Source organism: Neoarius graeffei, chromosome 14 (assembly GCF_027579695.1).
Source record: "Neoarius graeffei isolate fNeoGra1 chromosome 14, fNeoGra1.pri, whole genome shotgun sequence".
NCBI classification, from domain to species: domain Eukaryota; kingdom Metazoa; phylum Chordata; class Actinopteri; order Siluriformes; family Ariidae; genus Neoarius; species Neoarius graeffei.
Genome location: NC_083582.1, coordinates 67,567,030 through 67,594,905, shown reverse-complemented (window position 1 = coordinate 67,594,905; position 27,876 = coordinate 67,567,030). Strand labels below are relative to the sequence as shown.

General features: G+C 43.9%; 1 protein-coding gene across 1 annotated transcript in view; it reads left to right on the top strand.

Moving 5' to 3' along the window:
• Positions 1–14,578: 14,578 nt before the first annotated feature.
• Positions 14,579–27,876, top strand: part of glrx3 (glutaredoxin 3) — a 78,662-nt gene continuing 65,364 nt past the window's right edge. The window contains exons 1-2 of the mRNA XM_060940255.1: positions 14,579–14,665; positions 24,687–24,795. Coding sequence (XP_060796238.1) covers positions 14,601–14,665; positions 24,687–24,795 — 174 coding nt within the window. The 5' untranslated portion in view covers positions 14,579–14,600. The remainder of the gene's footprint in view (positions 14,666–24,686; positions 24,796–27,876) is intronic.

Here is a 27,876-nt window from a genome sequence, read left to right as displayed (position 1 = left end):
GACGCTTCCTCCTTGCCGGATGGACATGAGCTTTCGGGCTGCGTCGGTACTGATGTCTGCCTGATCGAAGACCCGAAGCATCTCTTCAGAAAACAGCTGGAAATCAAAGCACTCAGGTCCCTGTCTTTGCCAGATAGCAGTAGCCCAGGCTCGCGCCTTACCAGCTAATAAGGTGATCACAAAGGCAATCTTGCGGCGATCCGTAGTGTAGGTGGTAGGCTGAAGCTCAAAGGTGAGTTGACACTGGGTAAGGAACTCTCGGCACTCACTGTGCTTGCCGTCATACCTCTGTGGTGCAGGAAGGCTGGGTTCGCGAGGTGAAGAAGGCAGCATTGCAGGAGGCACTAGAGCAGGAGTGGGAGCTGGATCAGGAGCAGGAACTGGATCAGGAGCAGGAGATGCAGGCAGAGATGTCAGCTGTGCCAGGGTTTTCCCAATTTGCTGAAGCAGTTCCTCATGGCGAGCGAGGGCCTCACGTTGGCTGGTGAGCGTACGTCCATGAGCGTCCATGGTCGCTCCGAAGCGTGTCAAAGCTGCCATAATTCCCTGAAGGTTGGCCGGGTAGACAGTTGAAGCAGCCTCTGCTGAGTCGGTCATGACGGAGTCTTTCTGTTAGGGTTTTGCTGGGATTCGAACCTGGTTCGTTGGTGTGATGATCCAGCAAACCCCCACTAGGCCACCAGGGGAATGACTCAAATGCAGAGGCGTGAGGCGGAAGTAGAAAAAGTAACAAAAGGTTTATTTAAACTATATACACTATATACAGGGCAAAACAAAAGACAAAAAAAAAACCAAAGAGTATAATCCAAAAGAAAAGCAAAGTGCAAAAATTCAAAAGCTAAGAAGATCAAAAAACACAGTACAAAGGAAACTGGAGATAAACATAACAGCACAAAGACTCCGTGACAAGAGGACTGAACTCAGGGGTATAAATAGACAAACTAATTAAGGACACAGGTGAAGATAATTAGGCAATTAACACAAACACAAAACACAGGAACAGTGGCGGCCTCTAGAGGCCAAAATAAACATGACATGAAAAGGAAATAACAGCGGCCTCTAGAGGCCAAAACAGTCCTAGTCCTAACAATAGTCATGAACCATGGTTTTCATGGTCACCCAAACAAACCATGAAAACCATGAATAACTATAAACCATGGTAAAACCATGGTTAGTTTTCATACTAAAACCATGGTTAATTTTTGTAAGGGTGCATTTAACCCAGCTGAAGCAGTGAACACACACACACACACACTGATGTTGTGTTCTAGAAACAGTACACTAAAACTTAGCTAAAAGTTATCTCATCTCATCTCATTATCCTGTTCTACAGGGTCGCAGGCAAGCTCAAGTCAAGTCACCGTGGCCGGCGAGGGCCTTTCTGTGCGGAGTTTGCGTGTTCTCCCCGTGTCCGCGTGGGTTTCCTCCGGGTGCTCCGGTTTCCCCCACAGTCCAAAGACATGCAGGTTAGGTTAACTGGTGACTCTAAATTGACTGTAGGTGTGAATGTGAGTGTGAATGGTTGTCTGTGTCTATGTGTTAGCCCTGTGATGACCTGGCGACTTGTCCAGGGTGTACCCCGCCTTTCGCCCGTAGTCAGCTGGGATAGGCTCCAGCTTGCCTGCGACCCTGTAGAACAGGATAAAGCGGCTAGAGATGAGATGAGATGAGATGAGATGAGATGAGATGAGATGAGATGAGATGAGATGCTATACATGCTCGACATACAGCACAGATGAAATTTCAGTCCTCTCTGACCCACGGTGCAAACAGGCAATGCAATAAATAAAAATAGAATAATTGAAAAAACAAACAGTTAGGGGTGTCAAATTATCACGTTAATTGCGATTAATTAATTACAGTCATATTTAGCGCGTTATGTTTTCTAATCGCGTTAATCTAATTTTTAATCTCTAACTTTACTGTTTCTGTATGTGAGTTGCCTTTTTCTAAAATCCGTTTTTATGTGTTGGGCTTCATGTGCTTGAGTTGTTGGGGGTGGAAAACAATGGTCAGTCACACCTGAAGTGGACAATGATTGGCTGTCATTGTGTTTGGGCTTGTTTAGCATAAACTGATAGGCTCCCATTGAACTTGGGGAGGACAGGGTGAAGAGATGTGAAAATGGAGGAGCATGTGAGAGTTGTCGGTCTAATGAACGGGAAATTTACATTTCAAAAACGCCCCGACGGCACCATCGATAAAGGTAGAGTGATATGCCTTCTTTGTAAGAAGGAATTTGCTTACCACCGAAGCAGCTCAAGTTTAGCATACCACATCAACGCAAAGCACCCAGTTGCGAGTGCAACCACAGTTAACGTTAGCAGCGAAGACATTAGCAGTTTAGCGAGCCATAGCAAAGCTCTTCACCAAACTAAACTCGAGAACACCCTGCGTATGAGCAAGTCTGCGACCGACAGACTGGCAAATGTTCTTGCCAAGTGGATAGCGATGAACTGCAGGCCGATAAACATAGTGGAAGACGACGGGTTAAAAGAGGTGTTGCGAACCGCGTCCAATGACCCATCATACAAGCCACCATGCAGGACTACAGTGACGACCAAAATCAGCAAGATGTATGACGACAAAAAGAAAAGCAAACTTGAGAATTTGGTGGAGGATTCGCCCAACTGTGTTGCTATAACTGGAGATCACTGGACCTCAGCTGGCAACCACAGCTATTTGGGGGTGACCAGACACTTTATTGATGGTGAGTGGAACCTCAACTCATTTGCGCTGACCGTCATGAAAACAGAAACCAGGCACTTTGCTGTTGAATGCAAAAAGAAAAGCAACAAGTTCAGTGTTCAATACTTGTATTGCTCAGAAAAGTGTTCTTACTCATCTCATTATCTCTAGCCACTTTATCCTGTTCTACAGGGTCGCAGGCAAGCTGGAGCCTATCCCAGCTGACTACGGGCGAAAGGCGGGGTACACCCTGGACAAGTCGCCAGGTCATCACAGGGCTGACACATAGACACAGACAACCATTCACACCTACGGTCAATTTCGAGTCACCAGTTAACCTAACCTGCATGTCTTTGGACTGTGGGGGAAACCGGAGCACCCGGAGGAAACCCACGCGGACACGGGGAGAACATGCAAACTCCACACAGAAAGGCCATCGCCGGCCCCAGGGCTCGAACCCGGACCTTCTTGCTGTGAGGCAACAGCGCTAACCACTACACCACCGTGCCGCCCAGTGTTCTTACTGTTTTTTGATATGTTAACTTGCAGCACTTTATATGGGCCTGCTGGGCCTTTTATTTTATTTTTATTTTCTAATTATTTGGAGATTGACAAAAGAACAGCAATATTCCCTCCCTAGTGGTCGAAACTAAAGGGTGCAGGCAGCACTTGAGACTCGTCTCAAATACAGCGGAATGTAAATGGCTACGACTGCATCTGTTCAAGTCTGTTAAAAACAATAAATGACTTCATAAAGCCACGTTTTTGTTATATATCAGTCTTTTGATCTGCCACAATAATGTAATGAATTTAAATGAAAATACCTCAACTTGAGGTATTTTCATTTAAATTCATTAAATGAGGATGACATGTCAGATGCTGAAGGGGGGGCAGGGGTGTGTGCAAGCAGAATCTGTGGCAGGGGGCAGGAGGGGCAGAACAGGGAGGGAGTTGAGCCTCCTGACCGCCTGGAGCCTATCCCAGCTGACTACGGGCGAAAGGCGGGGTACACCCTGGACAAGTCGCCAGGTCACCACAGGGCTGACACATAGACACAGACAACCATTCACACTCACATTCACACCTACGCTCAATTTAGAGTCACCAGTTAACCTAACCTGCATGTCTTTGGACTGTGGGGGAAACCCACGCAGACACCATGCAAACTCCGCACAGAAAGGCCCTCGCCAGCCATGGGGCTCAAACCCAGACCTTCTTGCTGTGAGGTGACAGCGCTAACCACTACACCACCGTGCCGCCCAGCTAAAAAAATATATAATAAATTGCTTCCCATCGAAAGAAGGAAAGTTTTGCTTGTTTTGACATGGCGAATTATTAACACGAGAGGAAATACTCGTAATTCGCAACTAAAAAGATTGCAGCTACACTGGCAGCTTGACCATGCTTTCTAGTGTGATCGTGTTTCGCTTGCGCAGAACTGTGTCCGTCCCACGCACCTTGGCTCATGTACCGTTTTTGATTTTACACATTTACACAGTGAACACAACATCAACTGCGATGACCTGGAGTGCCCGTGAACCCCTCTTTGTCGGACCATACATTTTTTTCAATAGCCGCATAAGAATATTAGAAAGAAAGCACAACTTTATTCACACATGGTGGTGTACGTAAGTGGTTAGCACGGTCGCCTCACAGCAAGAAGGTTCTGGGTTCAAACCCAGCGGCCGGCGAGGGTTTTTCTGTGTGGAGTTTGCATGTTCTCCCTGTGTCTGCGTGGGTTTCCTCCACAGTCCAAAGACATGCAGTTACTGTAGGTTGACGTGGAGCGGCCTTGGGCTGAGGTGCCCTTGAGCAAGGTACCTAACCCCTGGCTGCCCACTGCTCTGAGTGTGTGCATGTGTTCACTGCTTCAGATGGGTTAAATGCAGAGGATAAATTTCACTGTGCTTGAAGTGTGCATGTAACAAATAAAGGCTTATTATTATCAGGGCTTTGAACCAGAATTTTTTTCCTACTGGTTCGTTCCGAACAGAAACGGAATTTTAACGTTTCTGGTTTTGGGTTCCACCATTAAATAGACGTTCCCGAACCGGTTAGAACAAAAAAATTTCGTTCCCGGAACGGTTAATTACGTTCCCTGTCAGCTGTTTAACAAATGGCTATAAAATTATGTCTCTGTCTCATCCAGCTTAAGCCAAATGTAGGCTAATTCTATTACAACCTTCATTAAATAAGACAAGAAATAATTCAAAACAATTATTATTTCAAATGTTGGCGATTTGGATTCTCAGTACGTCTTCCCATCTACACAAACAGAAAAAGTGCCAAAAATGAAAGATAATTCGTTTAGTGCGTTACCAAAGGCTAGTCAGGCCCTATGCAGGGCTTTCCACAAGCGCCGGCTGCCGGCCATACAGCCAGCACACAATTAAGTCCAGCCGGCTACTTTAATGACTTATTTTTGTAGCCCACAGGTTCTAAATATTAATTTTTGATTTTAATAAAATTAAATGTTTATCTAACGGACTGACAATAATGTCAAACTGAACCGCACTCATTTAAGTTGTGATTCGCGCTGTTTGTACCGATAATAACCACAAATTCCCCGCCGACTTCGTTGATCCGCGGCCCCGACATGCGGTGTGCGCGTGCGCGCACTCGGCGGAGTTTATTTTGTGTTTAACACCCCCGGCTGGCTACTTGTTTGTCATGGCTGGCTAGTATGAGCCTTAGTGGAAAGCCCCGTATGCATTGACAGGCTAAGAGAGGTTAACGTCATTTAATGTTCGCGAGCCTCTCATTAACGTGGACAAATATATTGATATCGTGTTTGATGTTTTTGAATAACGATAGACTGCAATATTTACCTCTTATTTAAGATGTGGAGACGTGATAGTAGTCCACCCTCCCGCTCTCTCCATTCAGTCAGCGAACGTCACACAGGAAGTGAACCCCAGCGGGTCATAGAAACTTGCGCAGGAGAAGAATGACTTTTTTATTTGTAGGCTATGGAAACTTTGAGGAACGAAATAAAAACCGGTATTAACCAGTTACCATTATTTTTAATAAGCGTTTCTGTTCCGGAACATAAAAAATAATAAAGTTTCTGGTTTCGTTTCTGTTCCATGTGAAATAGAAAAAGTTCCTGGTTTTCGTTTTCGTTCCTTGAACCGGTTCAAAGCCCTGATTATTATTATTATTTAACCCATCTGAAGCAGTGAAAACACACATGCACACATATCCAGAGCAGTGGGCAGCCATGCTAACAGTGCCAGGGGAGCAGTTGGGAGTTAGGTGCCTTGCTCAAGTGCACCTCAGCCCAAGGCCGTCCCATATTAACCTAACTGCATGTCTTTGGACTGTGGGGGAAACCGGAGCACCCGGAGGAAACCCACGCAGACATGGGGAGAACATGCAAACTCCACACAGAAAGGCCCTCGCCGGCCGCTGGGTTCGAACCCGGAACCTTCTTGCTGTGAGGTGACAGTGCTAACCACTACACCACCCACTGTAATTTTTCTAACGTTTTTTATTTTTTTTTAACTAGATTGTCACCTCGGCCTCATTAGGGCTTCTGTAACCTTGAGTTCCTGTGGTTTGGACGCAAAAACCCAGTTTGTCAGAGTGTGTGCGGGAGAGGCGGATGTAAAGTGTAGATATGTTAAATAATACCCAGTGCGATATGAGAATAAAGTGCGTGAAATGTACACAACAGGCAAACAGTCCAAAACAGCAGGCAAAGTAGTAATTGAGGAAACGGGCAGGAGGTCGATCGAGGTGCAGAGAGAATATCAGAGGCAAAACTATACAAGATCAAGGGACGAGAAACAGGAGTCGAAAAACCAGGAGATCAACAAGGACAGGGAACCAGGTTCAGTAAGGCACACTAGACGTGGCGTAATACTTCACATTGTCCTTGCATGGGTGCAGTCCTTAAATAGCCCAAACATAGTTCATTGATTAAAGACAGGTGTTCTTTGTTAACGGCACGCATGCCGGAGCTCATTAGGCACACGCGCAGCCCGAGGTGCGCTTGCAGGTGCACGAGCCAAGGTGCGCGGGACTGACACAGTTCTGTGCAAACGAAACACGGTTGCACTAGAAAGCATGGTCAAGCTGCCAGTGTAGCTGCAGTCTTTTTAGTTGCGAATTATGAGCATTTCCTCTCGTGTTATTAATTCGCCATGTCAAAACAAGCGAAACATTTCTTCTTTCGACGTGAAGACAGGTAAGCAATTTATTATATATTTTTTTCCATCAAAGTTGCATTTTGTGGCTTCGAAGCTAAGTTTTAGTGCCGTTTCTAGAACACAACATCAAGAAAACGTGGAAGAAACAGCAATAATGGAAGAGCTGGTTTCTAAAACTAGCAATGGTCATTATTTTTTGTTACATAATGCACTCAGACTGTCGGTCAGTGTGTGACCCCCCTTTGAAAAATCCTACCTACGCCCCTGCACACACACACATGCACACACACAAGTGAACAATGAGCACATACACATACCCAGAGCAGTGGGTTCTATCAGCAAGAACATATGGGTGTGATGGTCAAGATTAGATTACATTACAGGCATTCTGCTACAACTCGGAGCTGTGTCACATTCAGAAGTTCGCTGATGACACAGCCACAGTGGGGTGTATCAGGGACGACAGAGAGGAGGAGTATCGGAGCCTGGTGAGGGACTTTGCCGTTTGGTGTAATAGGAATCATCTGCAGCTCAACACCTCAAAGACCAAGGAGCTGGTCATTGACTTTGGGAGGTCCAGACCAAGGTCACAACCAGTTCTGATCGAGGGAGTCGAGGTGGAGGCTGTGGATTCCTACAAGTACCTCGGGCTGTGGCTGGACAGCAAGCTGGACTGGACTTGCAACACCAACCACCTGTACAGGAAGGGACAGAGCAGGCTGTACTTCCTGAGGAGGCTGCGGTCCTTTAACATCTGCAGGAAACTCCTGTGGATGTTCTATCAGTCCGTGGTCACCAGTGTCCTGTTTTACACTGTGGTGTGCTGGGGGACAGCACATCCAAAAAGGACACATCCAGGCTGGACAAACTGATCAGGTGGGCCGGCCCTGTGGTCGGCATGAAGCTGGACTCTCTGGTGATGGTGGCAGAGAAAAGGTCTATGGACAAACTATTGAACATCATGGACGATGCCAGTCACCCTCTGCACACCGTCATCAGCAGCCAGAGGAGCCTGTTCAGTGACAGAATGCTCCTTCCCAAGTGCAGGACGAACAGACTCAAAAACTCCTTTGTCCCTCACGCCATCAGACTGTACAACTCCTCTCTGCGGGGGAGGAGGGGGAACAAGACAATGTGCAATATAAATGTGCAATACCTCTCCTGCTAGATTTTTTTCTCTTCATATATTTATTTATTTATTTATTTATATTTGTATATCCTTCTACAGGGTCGCAGGCAAGCTGGAGCCTATCCCAGCTGACTACGGGCGAAAGGCGGGGTACACCCTGGACAAGTCGCCAGGTCATCACAGGGCTGACACATAGACACAGACAACCATTCACACTCACATTCACACCTACGGTCAATTTAGAGTCACCAGTTAACCTAACCTGCATGTCTTTGGACTGTGGGGGAAACCGGAGCACCCGGAGGAAACCCACGCGAACACGGGGAGAGCATGCAACTCCACACAGAAAGGCCCTCGCCGGTCACGGGGCTCAAACCCGGACCTTCTTGTTGTGAGGCGACAGCGCTAACCACTACACCACCATGCCGCCTGCACTTTTAATACTTAAGTATTTTTAAAAGCAAGTACTTTAACTTAAATAAAAATTTGACTGGATAACTTTCACTTGTATCGGAGTAACATTTGACCAGTGGGATCTGTACTTTGACTTAACTAATGAAGTTGGGTACGTTGTCCACCAACATGGTGGTTCAGTGGTTAGCACTCTCCGGGTTTGAACCTCACAGCCAACAGGGGCCTTTCTGTATAGAGTTTGCATGTTCTCGCTGCGGTGGTTTCTTCTGGGTGCTCTGTTTTCCCCTACAGTTCAAAAATATGCACATGAGGTAAAATGAGCCACTGGGGTTGCACAAGCCAGTGCATACTTAGTGCTGGTCCCAAGCCTGGATAGAGGGTTGCGTCAGGAAGGGTATCCAATGTAAAACCTGTGCCAAATCAAATATGCGGAACAGATCCACTGTGGCGACCCCAAACAGAAGCAGCTGAAAGAAGAAGAGCTCTTATCCAGACCAATGGACAACATACCAGAACAGCAGGGGGTTAAGTGCCTTGCTCATGGGCACATCAGCCATGATACAGAGGGAAGGGAAAAGTGCTGTTCATTCACTCAACTCCCTTCGCTTTTTTTCCTGCTGGTCCTGGGAATCGAACCAGCAACCCTTTGGGCCTAAGGGCTTTCAGGCCATGGCTGCCTCCAAAAGGTAAAGGTTCAAAAGGTACCAATGTAAATGGATTATTTTCACTGCTTATAAAATGTCAAATGGGTGGCATGGTGGTGTAGTGGTTAGCACTGTCGCCTCACAGCAAGAAGGTCCTGGGTTCAAGCTCAGCAGCCAGCGAGGGCCTTTTTGTGTGGAGTTTGCATGTTCTTCCCGTGTCTGCGTGGGTTTCCTCCAGGTGCTCCGGTTTCCCCCACAGTCCAAAGACATGCAGGTTAGGTTAATTAGTGGCTATAAATTGACCGTAGGTGTGTATGAGAGTGTGAATGGTTGTCTGTGTCTATGTGTCAGCCCTGCGATAACCTGGTGACTTGTCCAGGGTGTACCCCGCCTCTCGCCCATAGTCAGCTGGGATAGGCTCCAGCTTGCCTGCGTCCCTGTACAGGATAAGCGGCTACAGATGACGGATGGATGGATGGATGGATGGATGGATGGATAAAATGTCAAATGATACAACAGAGCTAAAACTACAGAGCTCAAATAAAAGGATATTTTTTCAAGCTACTTTTCCCAGAAACAGTTCTCTAGTTTGATCCCAAATCCACCATGACCCTGACCAGGATAAAGAGCTTAAGAAGATGAATGATGAACTCATTAATTAGCAATTAAATCAGAGCCTATTATCACAAGATTATAATCAAAGACCGCTCCTAAATAGTGCCTTTCAGTCCCAAGCTTCGTATGTATCCATGATCAGTCACAGCTTACACAATATGAGTCTTTACACTGTGATATCTACCTTCAATTTAAGGCCAAAATGTTTTGGACACCTGACCATCACACCCATATGTGGGCCTTGCTCAAGGTTGGAAGCATATAACTGTATAATAGCATTATAATTTCCCTTCACTGCAGCTAAGGAGTCGAGCCCAAGCTGTTCCAGCTTATCAAGGTTGGAGTGGAAGAACTCATGTATCCTGCACAGAGCCCTGACCTCAAACCTACTGAACACCTTTGGGATGAACTGCAAAGCTGACTGTGTCCCAGATCTCCTCGTGTTTGATCTCACTAATGCTCTTGTTGCTGAATGGCAAATTCACACAGCCATGCTCAGAAATCTAGTGGAAAGCCTTCACAGAAGAGTGGAGGTTATTATAATAGCAAAGGGGGACTAAATCTGGAATGGAATGTTCAACAAGTGTTAGGTTTTGATCTATCTATACCGAAGGAGGTCGACTTGACAAGGTATGATCTAGGAATGTAGCACCTAAGAGGTTCTGCCTCACGGATTGACCTGGGAGCAAACAGTCACTGACTCAGACACAGCTGTTCAGAGATGTTCCTCAGTTTATTGTAGGAGAAGCATGAATATATATTCACATTCAAGAGTGTGTTGTAGCTATGTGATTGGATGATGATGATGATGTGATTGATGAAGCTAAGTTATCTATGTATAATGTAAATGAGTAATGAAGCATGACATCACTGGTTTAGACGACAACACTGTATGAAAGAGAGACATTATGTACTATTACATCACCCGTCAGGATCATAGTCTTCTGAAAAGAAGACATTACTGGTTAAAAGAACCTTCATTAAGCAGAGAGCAGAATGTGCGAGCGAAGATAAATCTCAAGGAACTAACTCAAACAAGTAGTAATCAGACCAGCCTGTACTAGTTTCAAGCATGCCAAACATAATGTCTATCAACAAGAACATATGGTTGAGATGGTCAAGATTATATGACATTACAGGTATTTAGCAGACAGTTTTATCCAGAGTGACATACAGCATATCCAGAACCACCTGAGGAGCATCTGGGGGTTAGGTGTCTTGCTCAAGGGCACTTCAGCCATTCCTGCTGGTCCAGGGAATCGAACCAGTGATCTTTTGGTCCTAAAGCTGCTTCTCTAACCTTAAGGTGATGGTGTTGATGTTGTTTTGTCTGTAACTGCTGATCCCATGTGGGGTCGCAGGGCAAGCTGGAGCCTATCGCAGCTGACCATGGGCGGGAGGCAGGGTACACCCTGGACAAGTCGCCAGCTCATCGCAGGGCTGACACACACATAGAGACACAAACAACCATTCACACTCACGGTCAGTTTAGAGCCACCAATGAACCTAACATGCATGTCTTTGGACTGTGGAAGGAAACCCACGCAGACACAGGGAGAATGCAAACTCCACACAGAAAGTCCTTCATCGGCCGCTGGGTTTGAACCCAGAACCTTCTTGCGGTGAGGTGACAGTGCTAACCACTACAAGGTTATGGTGACAGGAATATAATTAAGATATTAATCAGGACATATTAATCAGTCCAAACAAACAGATAAGAAGAAAGGAAAAAAAGCACAAGTGAGACTTTCAGTCGTTTTCATGTTTTTGTCTAGGACATTCTTTCATTGTAAAAATGAAAGAGAAAGGTCTGTTAGTGTTACAGGGTTACATTACTGTTTATCCATCCATCCATCCCTTATCTCTAGCCGCTTTATCCTGTTCTACAGGGTTGCAGGCAAGCTGGAGCCTATCCCAGCTGACTACAGGCGAAAGGCGGGGTACACCCTGGACAAGTCGCCAGGTCATCACAGGGCTGACACATAGACACAGACAACCATTCACACTCACATTCACACCTACGCTCAATTTAGAGTCACCAGTTAACCTAACCTGCATGTCTTTGGACTGTGGGGGAAACCGGAGCAACCGGAGGAAACCCACGCGGACACGGGGAGAACATGCAAACTCCACACAGAAAGGCCCTCGCCGGCCCCGGGGCTCAAACCCGGACCCTCTTGCTGTGAGGCGACAGCGCTAACCACTACACCACCGTACCGCCCAGAAAAGCACATTTTGAAAATATTTCCAATACTAGTCAGAAATTTTCCCGCCAAGAAATTGATTTTTGGTGTCCCAAGTAATTAAGTCAGTACACTAACAGTACTAACTAGAGACACCTGGGGAAAATGGACAGAACTATTCTAATGAGATGACTGCAGTGCATTGTGGGAATCCCACAAGTTCAAGGGAGGGAAACATTGAATTTCATATTGTGGTAGTTTTCCAGCATTGTTCAGGTTTGTATGGCAATTTTTAACAGAATTTATAATAGCAGTCAATACACTAACACTTCTAGAATGATGTAGGCCCAGCTTTGTCATGAAAACATGTTTGTGCCATGAATGTGAGTTAGAAGACCTTTCAACTAGACTACAATGCACAGGCATCATATACACATCTGCACCCTGGTGACCAGATGATGAACTATTTGTCCATACACTAACAGTCCATACACTAACACCGGGGTCCAGTGGTAGTGCGCTGGACCTCAGATCGCCAAGTCCCGGGTTCGAATCCGGACAAGACCTGAGTCTGGGGTGTGTTTCACACATTGATCATTTAATTATCCCAGGAAGCTCCTCGGCCTAAATTAGACTATCTGTGCAAAAAACGGGCCTTAAACACCAATCATCCATCTGTTACTCCAGATGATCCACCACTGGTAGTAGGCCTAGAGTCCTCTGGCGCGAGTCAACTTTCCCCTCCACATGATGTTACTGATGCTTCAGTTGGACGTTGGTGTGTTGTCCGTTACAGCAGGAAGTTGTATCCAGGTATAGTTGATGAAGTTGATGTTGAGGTGCAATGCATGAAAAAGGCTGGCCTCAATAGATGGTATTGGCCTGCATATGAAGATATCGTTCATTATGATGTAGTAAAGGACTTCATCTCCTTCATCCCAGAAGTTGTCCCCGTCACCAGAAATTCCAAGAACTCTAGGCACATGATGATTCCTACATCTACATGGACCCAACTAGTAAAAAATCACCCAGATTTGGTGTAGTGATTGGGACATTTATCCAGCGCCTGGTGTAGTCATGAATTTGGACATTGTTTGGATTGACTAAAATGTCAAAAGCACGGGCAAATTTAGAAAAGTGAGGAAATGTTAATTAGGCTACTTTATAATTGGTGTCATGAAATGTTGCCTTAGGTTCTTATATGTTTTGTTCCTAATTTTGTTAACACATGGTTAATGTTGTTGCCATTTTTGAGGTTCAAAAATTAAATCTATTACTGGTCTGCTGAAATAATCAACTTCGTTGTCTTATTTTTGAACATGTCAGTACACAAACATGCTGTCAGTACACAAACGCTGCACCCTTTTAATACATATATTTATTGTTCTATTGTGATAAATATACATTTTCAAATAGAATTATTTATCATAAGGCCCAGATTTGTAATTGGAGTCAATTACATTTTGATTTTGGTCAGAGATTATGGATTTATTAGGCATTTCAGAGACCTGTTTGTGTACTGACAGAGACAAGGGCAACCTTGACCTTGAAATGACCTTGACCTTTGACCTTGAATTTTGCCATATCGAGCAATAAGAAGATACTTTGATAAAACTCCAAAATTGGCTACCAGAATTCTGCCTTATGAACTTATCAGTTTGCTCAAGGTCCATATCCCAATTTGCAACTATAGTGGAGAACCACCCACATGCAAACTCCACACAGAAAGTCCTTCATCGGCCGCTGGGTTTGAACCCAGAACCTTCTTGCGGTGAGGTGACAGTGCTAACCACTACAAGGTTATGGTGACAGGAATATAATTAAGATATTAATCAGGACATATTAATCAGTCCAAACAAACAGATAAGAAGAAAGGAAAAAAAAACACAAGTGAGACTTTCAGTCATTTTCATGTTTTTGTCTAGGACATTCTTTCATCGTAAAAATGAAAGAGAAAGGTCTGTTAGTGTTACAGGGTTACATTACTGTTTATCCATCCATCCATCCATCCATCCATCCATCCCTTATCTCTAGCCGATTTATCCTGTTCTACAGGGTTGCAGGCAAGCTGGAGCCTATCCCAGCTGACTACAGGCGAGAGGCGGGGTACACCCTGGACAAGTCACCAGGTCATCGCAGGGCTGACACATAGACACAGACAACCATTCACACTCACATTCACACCTACGGTCAATTTAGAGTCACCAGTTAACCTAACCTGCATGTCTTTGGACTGTGGGGGAAACCGGAGCAACCGGAGGAAACCCACGTGGACACGGGGAGAACATGCAAACTCCGCACAGAAAGGCCCTCGCCGGCCGCTGGGTCCGAACCCAGAACCTTCTTACTGTGAGGTGACAGTGCTAACCACTACAAGGTTCTGGTGACAGGAATATAATGAAGATATTAATCAAGACATATTAATCAATCCAAACAAACAGATAAGAAGAAGGAAAAAAAAACCCACAAGTGAGACTTTCAGTCGTTTTCATGTTTTCGTCTGGGACATTCTTTCGTTGTGAAAATGATAGAGAAAGGTCTGTTAGTGTTACGTTCCTGTTTATATTAGCTCACATTATCATATCATGAATGCACAAGTTAATGCAATTGACATGTAATTTATTTGAAAACAAAAAATTAAACATGTATCAGTGTTGACCATCGAAAAAACAGAGAAATATTTCAGTTTAGCAAAAGGGTTTAAGGGAATCGATTAGTAATGCCTAGTAACCGAGCACTCCATTGACTCGGTAATCAGCTACATTAGGCTGGAAACATGGCGAACTTCACGGAGGCGAAAACGCCGCAGCAGTTTGTGGACTTGATAAAAAAGGCTGACCGGTTGGTGTATTTTCAGTCGTATGGTTGAGTTACATAAATATCAATATAAGGAGATAGTTTTTAATAGTTTTGTCGATTTTTCTTTATCTTAATCAGATATAATGTTGTCTAGTTAGCCGATAAGCTACAATCGTGCTAACGGCTAGCTGTGGCTAAGTCCCTAATGGGTTATTAGTCCGTAGTGAAGTGCACTAGATAGGGTATGAGATAATGGTTTTTATACTGTTTGTAGTGTACAATGTGTCCAGTATGGAGATATTTGAAATCGGTCCCAAATTAGCTTTCGGTTTTGTACCAAAAGAGAGTTACAGTTGAAGGTTTTGTAGCTCATTAAGGTTTTATTTATTTAAAATAAAATGTTCAGTATCTATCTAATAAGTTGTTGAAGATGTTTAATATGAGGAAACTGGTTGGTTGGCCTGCTTTCTAGCTAACACATGACTGGTTTGGTGGCTTACTGAAAAATCCAGCATGATCTGATGAGCTGCTCAGACTGGTAGATCATTTTCAGGTGACATTTGGCAATACTTAACAACCTGTGTTTTCTCTCTCTTCTCATCTCATCTCATCTCATTATCTCTAGCCGCTTTATCCTGTTCTACAGGGTCGCAGGCAAGCTGGAGCCTATCCCAGCTGACTACGGGCGAAAGGCGGGGTACACCCTGGACAAGTCGCCAGGTCATCACAGGGCTGACACATAGACACAGACAACCATTCACACTCACATTCACACCTACGGTCAATTTAGAGTCACCAGTTAACCTAACCTGCATGTCTTTGGACTGTGGGGGAAACCGGAGCACCCGGAGGAAACCCACGCGGACACGGGGAGAACATGCAAACTCTACACAGAAAGGCCCTCGCCGGCCACGGGGCTCGAACCCGGACCTTCTTGCTGTGAGGCGACAGTGCTCCCCCCCCCAAAAAAAAAAAAATCTGTCCCTCTGAGTTACACGTTGGTCCTGGGATCGAGACGCTGACCTCTTCTGCTCTTCGAACCTGCCTGATCCATCCTGCTGCCCGGTGTCTGGTTGGAGTCTCATCGCATCGCTCCTGTAGAGGGCGGCCCCATGTGGACAGTTGGGGGTCGTGCCTGGAGGACGCTCTGGACTCCTGCAGTGGTGCTTTTGTGGCTGGGGACTGCAGTTGACTTGCTGACTTTGGGACTGCGGTTGTCGTGAACCATTTTGCGCTCAGGTTTCCGTCGGTGGGGGGTTTATAGCATCAGCGAAGCTGACTTTTTATGTTAGGACTGTTAATGTTAGTCATGTTTCTGTTGTTGCCCGGATGGGGATGGGTTCCCTTTTGAGTCTGGTTCCTCTCGAGGTTTCTTCATGTCGTCTGAGGGAGTTTTTCCTTGCCACCGTCGCGCTCATTGGGGATAGATTAGGGATAAAATTAGCTCCTATTTTAAATTGTTCAAATACTGTAAAGCTGCTTTGCGACAATGTTTATTGTTAAAAGCATTATACAAATAAACTTGACTTCAACCAGATTTTTGATCAGTTTAGTCAACTAAGGCCAAGTTTACATTAGACCGTATCTGTCTCGTTTTCTTCGCGGATGCACTGTCCGTTTACATTAAACCGCCGGGAAACGGGAATCCGCCAGGGTCCACGTATTCAATCCAGATCGTGTCAGCTCCGGTGCTGTGTAAACATTGAGAATACGCGGATACGCTGTGCTGAGCTCTAGCTGGCGTCGTCATTGGACAACGTCACTGTGACATCCACCTTCCTGATTCGCTGGCGTTGGTCATGTGACGCGACTGCTGAAAAACGGCGCGGACTTCCGCCTTGTATCACCTTTCATTAAAGAGTATAAAAGTATGAAAATACTGCAAATACTGATGCAAATACTGCCCATTGTGTAGTTATGATTGTCTTTAGGCTTGCCATCCTTCCACTTGCAAGTGGTAAGTGATATGCGCTGGGATCACACACACAGCGGCTCAGTCCCGAATCACAGCTTGTGCACTTCACTCGCGCGCTCTGTGAGCTGCGCAGGGCCGGAGTGCGCACCCTCCAGAGGGCACTCGCTGTTCAGGGCGGAGTGATTTGGAGCGCAGGATGCCTGCGGAGCCGAGCGTATCCGTGTATTGGCGTTGCTGTGTGCACGCAAATCGTGTATTGGTGTTGCTGTGTGCACGCTAATCGTTTTAAAAACGTTAATCTGATGATCCGCTGATACGGTCTAATGTAAACATGGGCTAATAAGGAAGCTAACAGCTGTTAAAGATGACCTGCCGTCAAAGATGATCAGCAAAGAATGACACCTTAAACAAAGGGTCATTCCATGTCAAATCTCCGAATGCTCCCACTCGACCATCTCAGATTTGGCTGAAAAAATTCCAGGAGGTTCACACACTTCCCAATAGGAAAGGTCCCAAATTTTAGAAGAAACTTTTTGCTGGGCCGTGTGGATGCATGAATTGTATCAGAACATCTTACTGGGCTTCAGATGCCTCTCTGATGCTTCCAACCCGCCAGTGATGGTCGTAAACACAGGTTATATATTGGCCAGGTATCATGTCACTGACCTCTTCGTCTACATGTTCTACCTTGTAGTTGACTAAAAATCCAGGAATTCCAGACGCTCTGCTGACCTCAAGTGTTGTTGCATTGACTGGCTTGAAACAGTGATTATCTCTAGTACCTGGCACTGTGACTGCCTTTGCAAATCTGCTTTCCAGCTTGTCAGCCATGGACTTCACACTTTTTCTTTACTGATCCAGATAAATTTGGAGAGTTGTCCCAAAGTTACCACAGGCTTTCGTCTAAACGGGGGAACAGGGGCGCTGTGCCCTCTTACTCGCGGCATGCGCCCCCTTACCGACTCCGTGAAAACATCCCAGCAACACTATGTGACAATGTGTCTGATCATCAAATACGTTATAATTGCTCCAAAAATATTCCAATCATAGTAGATACACCGCCAGACGGTGCAAAAACAATCCGAATTGGCATTTTCCAGACTGAGGCGCCATGTTGGTTTAGTTGTTTACTTGTCGCGGCTGCTCTCGCGAGATTTGACATGGGTTACATACAAGGTCAGCTGACTTGTAGAGCGAGATTTCTCGAGACTGAATGACCTTTCACCCACCGGTGCGGGAGCTTTTGACAGAAGTAGTTCGCAAGTTGTTTTTGTTGACACTTGGGCATTTAAAGATGTCATCCCGCGGCATGAAACGGAAGAAAGCCAAAGACTGTCCGGGGCAGAAGAAGATTACTTCTTTCTTTTTCAATGTTGACAGACAATTTGTTACAATTTCCCTCTCAGATAGCCTCAGAATGTCCCGTTGGAGCATTTTTCAAAGGCTTTGCACGGCGGGGGGGGACAACCGGCACCATCTCCCCCCCCCGCTTCGCTCCCTCGCCATGGTGAGCGCCCTCATACTAAATTTTTCTAGAAAAAACCCTGTACCAGCTTTATAATAAATTCAATAAGCATCATAAATCATAATAATCAATTCTACTGGACTGTCAAAGACTTTTTATCATGGATAAATACTAACTGAAGCATACAGGTTGCTTTTTCTTCTAAATTATGGTACAGCAGAAATGTTGTAATGAAAACAAGTTTCAGTTTTCACCCATATTGGAGCGCCAATATTTCAGTATCTAAAGGTTGCGTATAGGTTATCCTTCAAGTCTCGTTTACCATGAACCAAATGAAGCATTTTGTTGAGTTTTTAAGCTGTGTGTCATAAATTCAGGGCATTTTGTTAGCATTTGAAAATGCTTTCATAGGCCATGAATGCTGTGCGTGTATGCGAACATCACATTTTCAAAAAATAATTTTGCAAAAATAAGGCAGAACAAATTTTGGATATGTTAAAAACATTAGACGTCTAATCTTTCTAAAACAGTCAATTTTATGTTAGTTGATGTCATTTTTGTGCTATAACATGCCAAAAATGTCACCAAATTAATTTTTTCCATGTTTAAACTTTTAATATCTTCCAAACCGTTCATCACAGAGGGGCAGTTTTAGAATACAAAATACACAGTATATACACTACCGTGCAAGAGTTTGGGGTTACTTTGAAATGTCCTTATTTTTGAAAGACAAGCACTGTTCTTTTCAATGAAGATCACTTTAAACTAATCAGAAATCCACTCTATACATTGCTAATGTGCTAAATGACTATTCTAGCTGCAAATGTCTGGTTTTTGGTGCAATATCTCCATAGGTGTATAGAGGCCCATTTCCAGCAACTCTCACTCCAGTGTTCTAATGGTACACTCAGTGCGTTTACATGCACATCCAAATCGAGCTGCTGTCGGTAATCGAGCTAAGGGTCCCAGCAGGGGTGCCAGAGAAATCCAATCCTACATGCACACAAGGAAATCTAGCTATTGTGTGAGGTACATTGTGCACCCGAGCCACAGGTGGCGCTACACGCCCCATCGTGTTGGTACACGTCCGGTTGTCGTCATGAAGAAGAGCTATTCAAGAGTATAAACAGTTATCAGCAGTGTTGCCAGATACTGCTGACGTTTTGCAGCTCAAAACATGTTCAAATCTGCCAAAATGCACTTAAAACCGCCCAATCTGGCAACACTGGCAGTTCCGTGTTCACAAGTTCTGTGCTCAAGCTGTTAGGCTTGCTCTAACAGACTGTATGGCTACAAACTGTCCTGCGCAGACCACTGTTTTGTAAGACAACTTATTTTGCACAATTGTATATTTTTCTAAAGTCCATTTTTTGCTTACAAAAAATTTTTTTGCTTACAATTTAACTTATGTCTTAATAAACACACAAAGTTCAATTGTTTTGTTTTTATTGATATTCTTCAGATGTTGGACGTATATACACACACAAATACAATGACTTGTTTATGTACACAATTCACAGCTATGCAACAGCTGTACAGATGTATTTGGTGATACAGTAAGTGAGCTAAATTTTAACAGTGCAAACAATGCCACAAAAAGAAAAGATTCATGCCGTTGTCATGATTTGTTGTCATGCCGACCGAGGCTGTTGTGTTTCCCGCTTGTGGTCTCGTCACTCGTCACTTCCGGAAGGGGCAGTGCTGAAGTAAGTAGCTCGACTACGTAGCTTGATAGGGTTTACATGCACTAAGTAGCTCGGCTAAAATCGCATAATCTAGGTCGTATAGCTCGATTATGAGAAATCAAGTTTGGTTCGATTTCAGCCTAGCTAAGGTGTTTCCATGGCATTTAGAACTTCGATTTCAGTCGAGCAACGGCAGAAATTCGATTTTCTCTATGTGCATGTAAACGCACTGACTGTGTTTGCTCATTGCCTCAGAAGGCTAATGGATGATTAGAAAACCCTTGTACAATCATGTTAGCACAGCTGAAAACAGTTGAGCTCTTTAGAGAAGCTATAAAACTGACCTTCCTTTGAGCAGATTGAGTTTCTGGAGCATCACATTTGTGGGGTCGATTAAATGCTCAAAATGGCCAGAAAAATGTCTTGACTATATTTTCTATTCATTTTACAACTTATGGTGGTAAATAAAAGTGTGACTTTTCATGGAAAACACAAAATTGTCTGGGCGACCCCAAACTTTTGAACGGTAGCGTATGGGAAGGTGTATATGCAATATCAAGCCTCTGTCTTTGAAATTGCACTTTCCACAGTCCTTCAAATATACTGCCACAGAGTGTAGTGTAGAATTTCCGAGCAAATTCAAGTCCCCAGAATTCTATGATAAACCAAAAGCACACATGTAAAAGTCCATATTCTACAAGTACTGGTGCCAGATTTTGACCCTTGAAAATTTGAAGGACCTGGCTTAAATACTTTTCTAGATACAGCAATCTCAAAGTGGCTCCCCAAAAAACTCTGCTCAAAATGGGTCCTAGGTTAGTTGCAAAAATATTTTTTTATGACAAAACTATAAGGAGTTGGGAACTAAAATTTGGGACTTTTCCTATTGGGAATTGTGTGAACCTCCTGGAATTTTTTCAGCCAAATCTGAGATGCTCGAGTGGGAGCATTCGGAGATTTGGCATGGAATGACCCTAAATATAATCTCATCTCATTATCTCTAGCCGCTTTATAATAATAATAAGTTCAATTTATATCGCGCCTTATACAAACCCAAGGACGCTTTAAATATAAAGGGTTACTTGGTCCTTGTTTTGGTACATTAAACCAGAAGCTTTAAACCTTAAACCTTTTGTCGTAGCCAGGGATCCCTTTAACTGTAACACAAGTTTCAAGGACCCCCTCAGTAGTCAAGTCAAGTTTATTCGTATAGCGCTTTTAACAATAAACATTGTCGCAAAGAAAGCAGCTTTACAGAATTTGAATGACTTAAGACATGAGCTAATTTTATCCCGAATCTATCCCCGATGAGCAAGCCTGTGGCGAGGAAAAACTCCCTCAGACGACATGAGGAAGAAACCTCGGGGGAACCCATCCTCATTTGGGCAGTTTTAACATGAAGTCTGTTTTGTTGATGCTCTAACTCTTCAGTGATGGAAACTTGAGTGTAAAACTGTTCATGACAACTGCAGTCGGCGTTTTTTCACTCAGGGTACACATTTCTATTCCGAAACGGTCATTTTTTGAAAGTTTAGTTTTCAGAATTTTAGTCAGTGCATTTTGTTTCCACATATCTTAAAGTGCATATCACGGGTAAATTCAGGAGCAAGATCAATGTCATTCTCCTATTTTATATTAAACTTTGGTCACATTTTGCATTTTGTGCAATTTTTTTTTTTACCTTGCACAATACCAGAAAAATTCAGTTGAAATCAAGCCATTTGAGGCGAATTGGTCCGCCTCTGAAAAAACTTGGCATCTGGATTTCCCGGCAAACACTGATTTTCATGATGTCGCGTGCAGGACGCCTCCCTCTGAATCCTACATCAGCGCTGGTTTGTTTATGAGAAAATTACCTGGTGGTTTTCTGCAAATTTCTTCAACGTTATCGCGTAATTATTAAAATGGTTAACAGATGTATCGTAGGAGGGTGGAGCAACACCAATCATGATGGGATTAGTACTCATCGTTTTCCAAAAGACCGGACAATGAGAGAGAAATGGGAGCGCTTGGTCTACACAGGCTGTGCACTGAAACCGTGCAAAGCTCTCGCAGCCCGCTGGCGCTTCCGCAGGTAACGTCACGAATCTGGCTCCAGACTCCCTTGGGATTTTTCCAGACGCGTTTTGTTATTTTATTTTTTTCTGCTGTAGACAGATGGCCTTGTGCAGTTACCCTTCTGGATGAGTGTGTAAAGGGACATACTTTCGTATAAAAAAAAAAGCTGGTCCAGAATATGCACTTTAATATTACAGTGTGAAAATTTCATGAGGTATCCTTATCTGATTCAGAAGACATGGCCTGTTGATCAAGACCACAGTTTCGGTGAATTGGTGGGGGCTACGGAGACTGCACCAGTGTATATATATATTTTTTCCACAGAATAAAAAAAGATTTAAAGGTATAACTAGATATATTTTATTGGAAATATTATGAAATACAATTTGTATGGCAATGAGCACAGAATCAAATATCTTTTCTAATGAAGAAACGCCTAACGAAGAATTGGGGGCTACGGAGACTACATTTCTCAATTAAACCACTACTCAGTGCAATTACTTCAAGTTTGTAATGACTATAGGCATTTTTATACCGTTACTTCTCATGGTAATTATAAAAACATGATGAGAAATTCCTTAACCCTGATTAAACCCCGAGTTTAGAGAGGGCTACGGAGACGACATTGCTTTTTCCATTATCCCAGTGAACATTTTCAATGAACGCTGAAAGGTGTCGGTGCCTTCCAGTCAACACACATTTTTTTCTGTGCATTATTCCTACGTTATATAGAGATCGAAACTACCAAAATGGATACCATTAAAAGAATCAGTGATTGAATTTTTGGGTTCCTTTTTGAGAACACTGACCAAAAAGCGTCATTTGGCATAACGACAGGCACGTTATTAAAGAACTGCGAAATTTTTGCCAGGTGATAAATGACTCCTCATCTCATCTCATTATCTCTAGCCGCTTTATCCTGTTCTACAGGGTCGCAGGCAAGCTGGAGCCTATCCCAGCTGACTACGGGCGAAAGGCGGGGTACACCCTGGACAAGTCGCCAGGTCATCACAGGGCTGACACATAGACACAGACAACCATTCACACTCACATTCACACCTACGGTCAATTTAGAGTCACCAGTTAACCTAACCTGCATGTCTTTGGACTGTGGGGGAAACCGGAGGAAACCCACGCGGACACGGGGAGAACATGCAAACTCAGCACAGAAAGGCCCTCGCCAGCCACGGGGCTCGAACCCGGACCTTCTTGCTGTGAGGCGACAGCGCTAACCACTACACCACCGTGCTTCCCCTTAAAATGGACCAAAAAGGCATAAAAAAAAGAGAGAATCAACATGGAAACACAATTTTAAGTGTTCTCTGTGGTGATCCGATGACACTAATGGCCCTTTTCCACTACCCTTTTTCAGCTCACTTCAGCTCACTTCAGCTCGCTTCAGCTCACTTCAGCCCGACACGGCTCACGTTTCGACTACCTCAGAGCAGCACGACTCAGCTCGCTTCAGCCCTGCTTAGCACCCAAAACTCGCACGGTTTTGGAGTAGGGCTGAAGCGAGCCAAACCGAGCCGAGTGGGGCTAGGGGCGTGAGCAGACACTCCCCTGTGCACTGATTGGTGAGGAGGAGTGTCCTCACATGCCCACACACGCCCCGCGAGCACGCTGGGATCTGTAAACACCGTAAACCCGGAAGAAGAAGAATTACGAATTACGAGAATTTCTGAAGCCTTATGCGCCTCGCCTCATCTATACGCTCTTGCCAGTATCTGTTGGCGTTGTCGGTGACAACAAGCCACAGCACCAAGACCAGCAACACTAATGACTCCATGTCCTCCATGTTTATTGTTTACTATCCGGGTCGTGAGACTACCGCTTAAAAGATCACTGATGTTACTGTTTGCGCCGCCTAACGACATCACGTGACGTCCACCCACTTTCGCTAACTCCACCCAATGTGTCCACCCACTTCCAGCCAGCACGGTTCAGCGCGGTTGTAGTCGAAATGCAACTCCAACAGCCCCGCTCAGCTCGACTCAGCCCAACTCAGCCGCGTTGGTAGTGGAAAAGCGACATAATGTTTAATACAAGAAACTTGACATTTTTTTAAATACACCTGCATAACATCTTATTTCTCCAAATGTGTACCCTGAGTGAAAAAATGCCGACTCCTAAAGTTAATTGTAGTCGTCAGCCATAAAAGCATTACTGTAAGTGGCCAGAGCGTCTTCCAAGTGCGACTGTCCCTATGGGGCCGTCCTCCACAGGAGCGATGTGATGAGACTCCAGCCAGACGTAGGGCATCAGGATGGATCAGGCAGGTCCGAGGAGCAGAAGAGGTCAGCATCTCAATCTCAGGATTGACATGTAACTCAGAGGGACAGATTGGGGGGGGAACACAGGTTGTTAGGTATGCCCAATGTCACCTGAATAAGTAAGAACGGTATAGATTTTGCGCTGAGTGCAAGCAGGGACTCCAGCAAAACTATGAGAGCATAGCTAAAAGGGGAGAGCCGGAAGGTAACACAAGCATGAGGGAGCCCCGGGACGTAAAGCAGCAGCCACTACACCGTCAACAAACCCGAGTGAGCAAGCGAGTGGGGGACTGGCAGCATCCCAGTTTACCAAAACACTCTATGTCTGAGGATCCTCCAGATCTCCTCCTTTACCTCATAAACACTATTAACAAAAGGCTTAATTAAACAGATATGTTTTCAGCCTAGACTTAAACACTGAGACTGTGTCTGAGTCCCGAACGCTACTTGGAAGGCTGTTCCATAACTGTGGGGCTTTGTAAGATGGAGTATGGATGGAGTTGACTTTTGTGCTTGGACCCCTAAATGTAATGCCTTTTTAAGAATATGGATTGTGATTTACAGCAAAAAAAAAAAAAAAAAGAGATTCAGTTCACGGACCCCTGGGGGTCATTGGACTCCACGTTGAGAGCCATTAAATGTTCTCTTTCGTTTCTGTCATTGTCAGGTCTCTCACAGTCGTTCATTTCCTTGCACCATGGGCTCCCCAGTGCTCTCATATGAACGACGTGATGGAGGAGTTAGCCAAGGAGCACAAACAAATCATGTTTGTCAAGGTAAGTTGAGTGGCACATGAATTGTAATGAATTTCACTGAAGAACTAAGTGGAATTTAAATGTTTGGCAGAGTTCTAGCCTCTAAATTGCTCCTCTTGTTTAAAGACCAGCATGTTAATGACCGTTTTGTCCAGTACTTTTTGAACTTGTCATCTTGTTTGAAACAATACTGTATCTATCATATCTCCACACGGTTCATCTGTGTGTAATTGATATCAGTCATTGCTTGATATTAATTGGCCCCAAAGTGCACCAAGAAAACATTCCCCACACCATTACACCACCCCCACCAGCCTGGACTGTTGACACAAGCAGGTTGGGTCCACGGATTCATGAAATTGGCACCACGTTCTGACCCTACTTGTGCCTTAGAAAAAAAAAATCGAGATTCATTAGACCAGGCTACATTGGGTCTTCAACTGTCCAGTTTTGATGATCTTGTGTTCGCTGCAGCCTTAGTTTTCTGTTCTTGACTGACCGAAGTGGAACTCGACGTGTTCTCCTGCTGTTCAGGGCTCTACATTAACTTTTGAAACCACTTGTCCTGTCGGGCAAGTTGAAAGGAAATTTACTTGTCCGAATGTGAAGCTGACTTGTCCAAAGAAAAATTTGAGAAAAAAACCACAAATAAACTATTTGTAATAAACTAATTTCACCAGAATTACTTTAACACAAAAATCTATTCACTGCAGACTCCATCAATCATTAATTTATTTATGAGAAATTGAAAACCAGAAAATTAAAATTATATATATTTTCATTTTTAAATTATTAACTTTGAATATATATCCTCCACTGATTAATTGTTGTTGTCTAATTATTCAGTGTGGCTCCTGTACGGTATTTAATGGTAGCGATGAAAGTTGCGGTGTTTTTTAGGTTTGTAGGTGCAGTTGGTCATTAAGTGATCAATCTCATTAAAATCAGTCTCATTAAATCAGTCTCATTAAATATTAAATCAGTCTCATTAATTAATCTCACTAAATCAGTCTCATTGAATCGTTCTCATTGAATCAGTCTCATTAATAATACCATTAATTTTGGTGCTTAATAATAAATTACCAAACAGCTAAATTATGGTATATTCCAAATTATGATCACTTACCGTATTACATAACTGGTATGCACCTTTTAGAATTATTTTGAGATTGAGCGACTTCAAGTATATTATGCACAACAAATAAAGACACACAGTTTCAATAATAATGGAATTTATTATGACAAAGATAAAAATGAATAACAGTTGAAATCTTCAGCAAACAGTGAGGTGTGTATATATGTGTGTGTTTGTGTGTGTATTAAAAGGAAATTAAACATGAAACGTGTAGTGTGTGTGTGTGTATTAAAAGGAAATTAAACATGAAACGTATAGTGTGCGTGTATTAAAAGGAAATTAAACATTAAACATGAAACATGGAGTGTAGGTATAAAGCCTTCTGGCCTACCACGAAGGAGTTAGCTTTGAATGCTGGCTAGGTGTGTGTATGTGTGGGGGGGGAAGGTTGACCACGTGTTTCTAAGTAAAACAAAAGAGTTAGCTTTAGTTGCTAGCTAAGGTGTGTTATGAGGCCTATGGCCTAGCAAAAGAAAGGCTAGTGTGGTGGGATGCTAACTGAGGTGTGTTTGACCACGTGGTGAGGCCTATGGCCTAGCAAGAAAAAGAAGCTAGCGTGGGATGCTAACTGAGGTGTGTTTGACTACGTGGTGAGGCCCGAGGATCCTACCTCGTGGAGTTAAAACAAAAGGTGTGTATGTGAGTGTGGGGGAGGGCTGCCACGTGTTCCCTTGAGACAATACACTTAGCCCTGGGGACTAATGGGACAAAAGAATAAGGCTAATTTCACTAGCTTATAACAGTACTAGATCCACTGAAATCTTGATGCGGTCAAGATGTGTAAGAATGAAATTAAGGATGTTAGTAAGGAATAAAGAGAAGCATGCACAAGCCTATCTATTAAACACAACTGAGAGATTAAACAAAATAGAACAATCAATTCAATTCAACATCCTAAGTGTTTAGTGTACACACTTAAACCGTTCCTGAGTTTAAATTCACACTGCTTCATAAATACTAATTCCTAAGACTAGTCTTTTTATGCCCAAAATTTTCCAGTCTTACTTAGTATCTTGCCCTTCTGTAGAAAGCAGAGAATTCTTGGAGAGGCTGAGTTTCACAGGAGCTCGTGGGAAGACTTCTGTAGAAAACGGAGAATTCTTGGAGAAGCTTCGTAGCTCATGGGAAGAAAATCTTTGGTCAAACAAGGTGCACAGCGCTTTGGTTAAAAAGGATCCAGTCGCTTCTTAACTTTAAATTACTGCTTGGGCTGCAGTTTTGTACGTACTCATGAGGAATAACTGAAAACCGGTTGTAACTCAAGCTGAGTTTAAAATCGCGCGATCCGAGAATCTACCGTGGCCAAAGGTGAAAGGAAAGCGCGAAACTCTGGTTCTTGAGGAAGAAGAAAGAAAAGACGTCTTTATCTGGTTTTCTGGTGCAGGGTATCTCTTTGTGTCTAGACAGCTTGAAGTCCAAGATGAGAGAGAGCGAGCTGAGCGTTTCCGGGTCACTTAGAGTCGGCGTGGAAGTGACGTCATGGAGGACGTGACGTAGGTGATCCCGCCCAGCCGTGACGTAGGTCAGCGCGGAAGTTAGTTGATGGGAAATGTAGTTTTAGACGGATTGTACCTACAGGTTTTTGTTGCGATTACATTGTGGGAGGAAGTGAAAGTTGCGAGAAATTGTTGCGATTTTCTCTTTTTGTGATTAAAATTGAGTGATATGTTAAATAATAAGTTATTACTGAAAAACTATTGATTAAAAAAACAAAGACACTGAGAAATGGTCCTATAAACAACTTTACCAATATAAAAGATTACCAGGACTACAAAAATGCAGAAAAATAGGCTTTACTTATCCAAATGCACCTGTTGGTTCAAAAGTTAAAGTGCAGAGAACCTCACAGCACAACATGAAGTTACCTTAAAATATAATATAAATGTCTCAGCTTTCATGTAAGAAAAAAAACACTATTAATACTAGTACTGTGTGCAGGCAGTCTCTCCTGAAGACTAAATTAAACA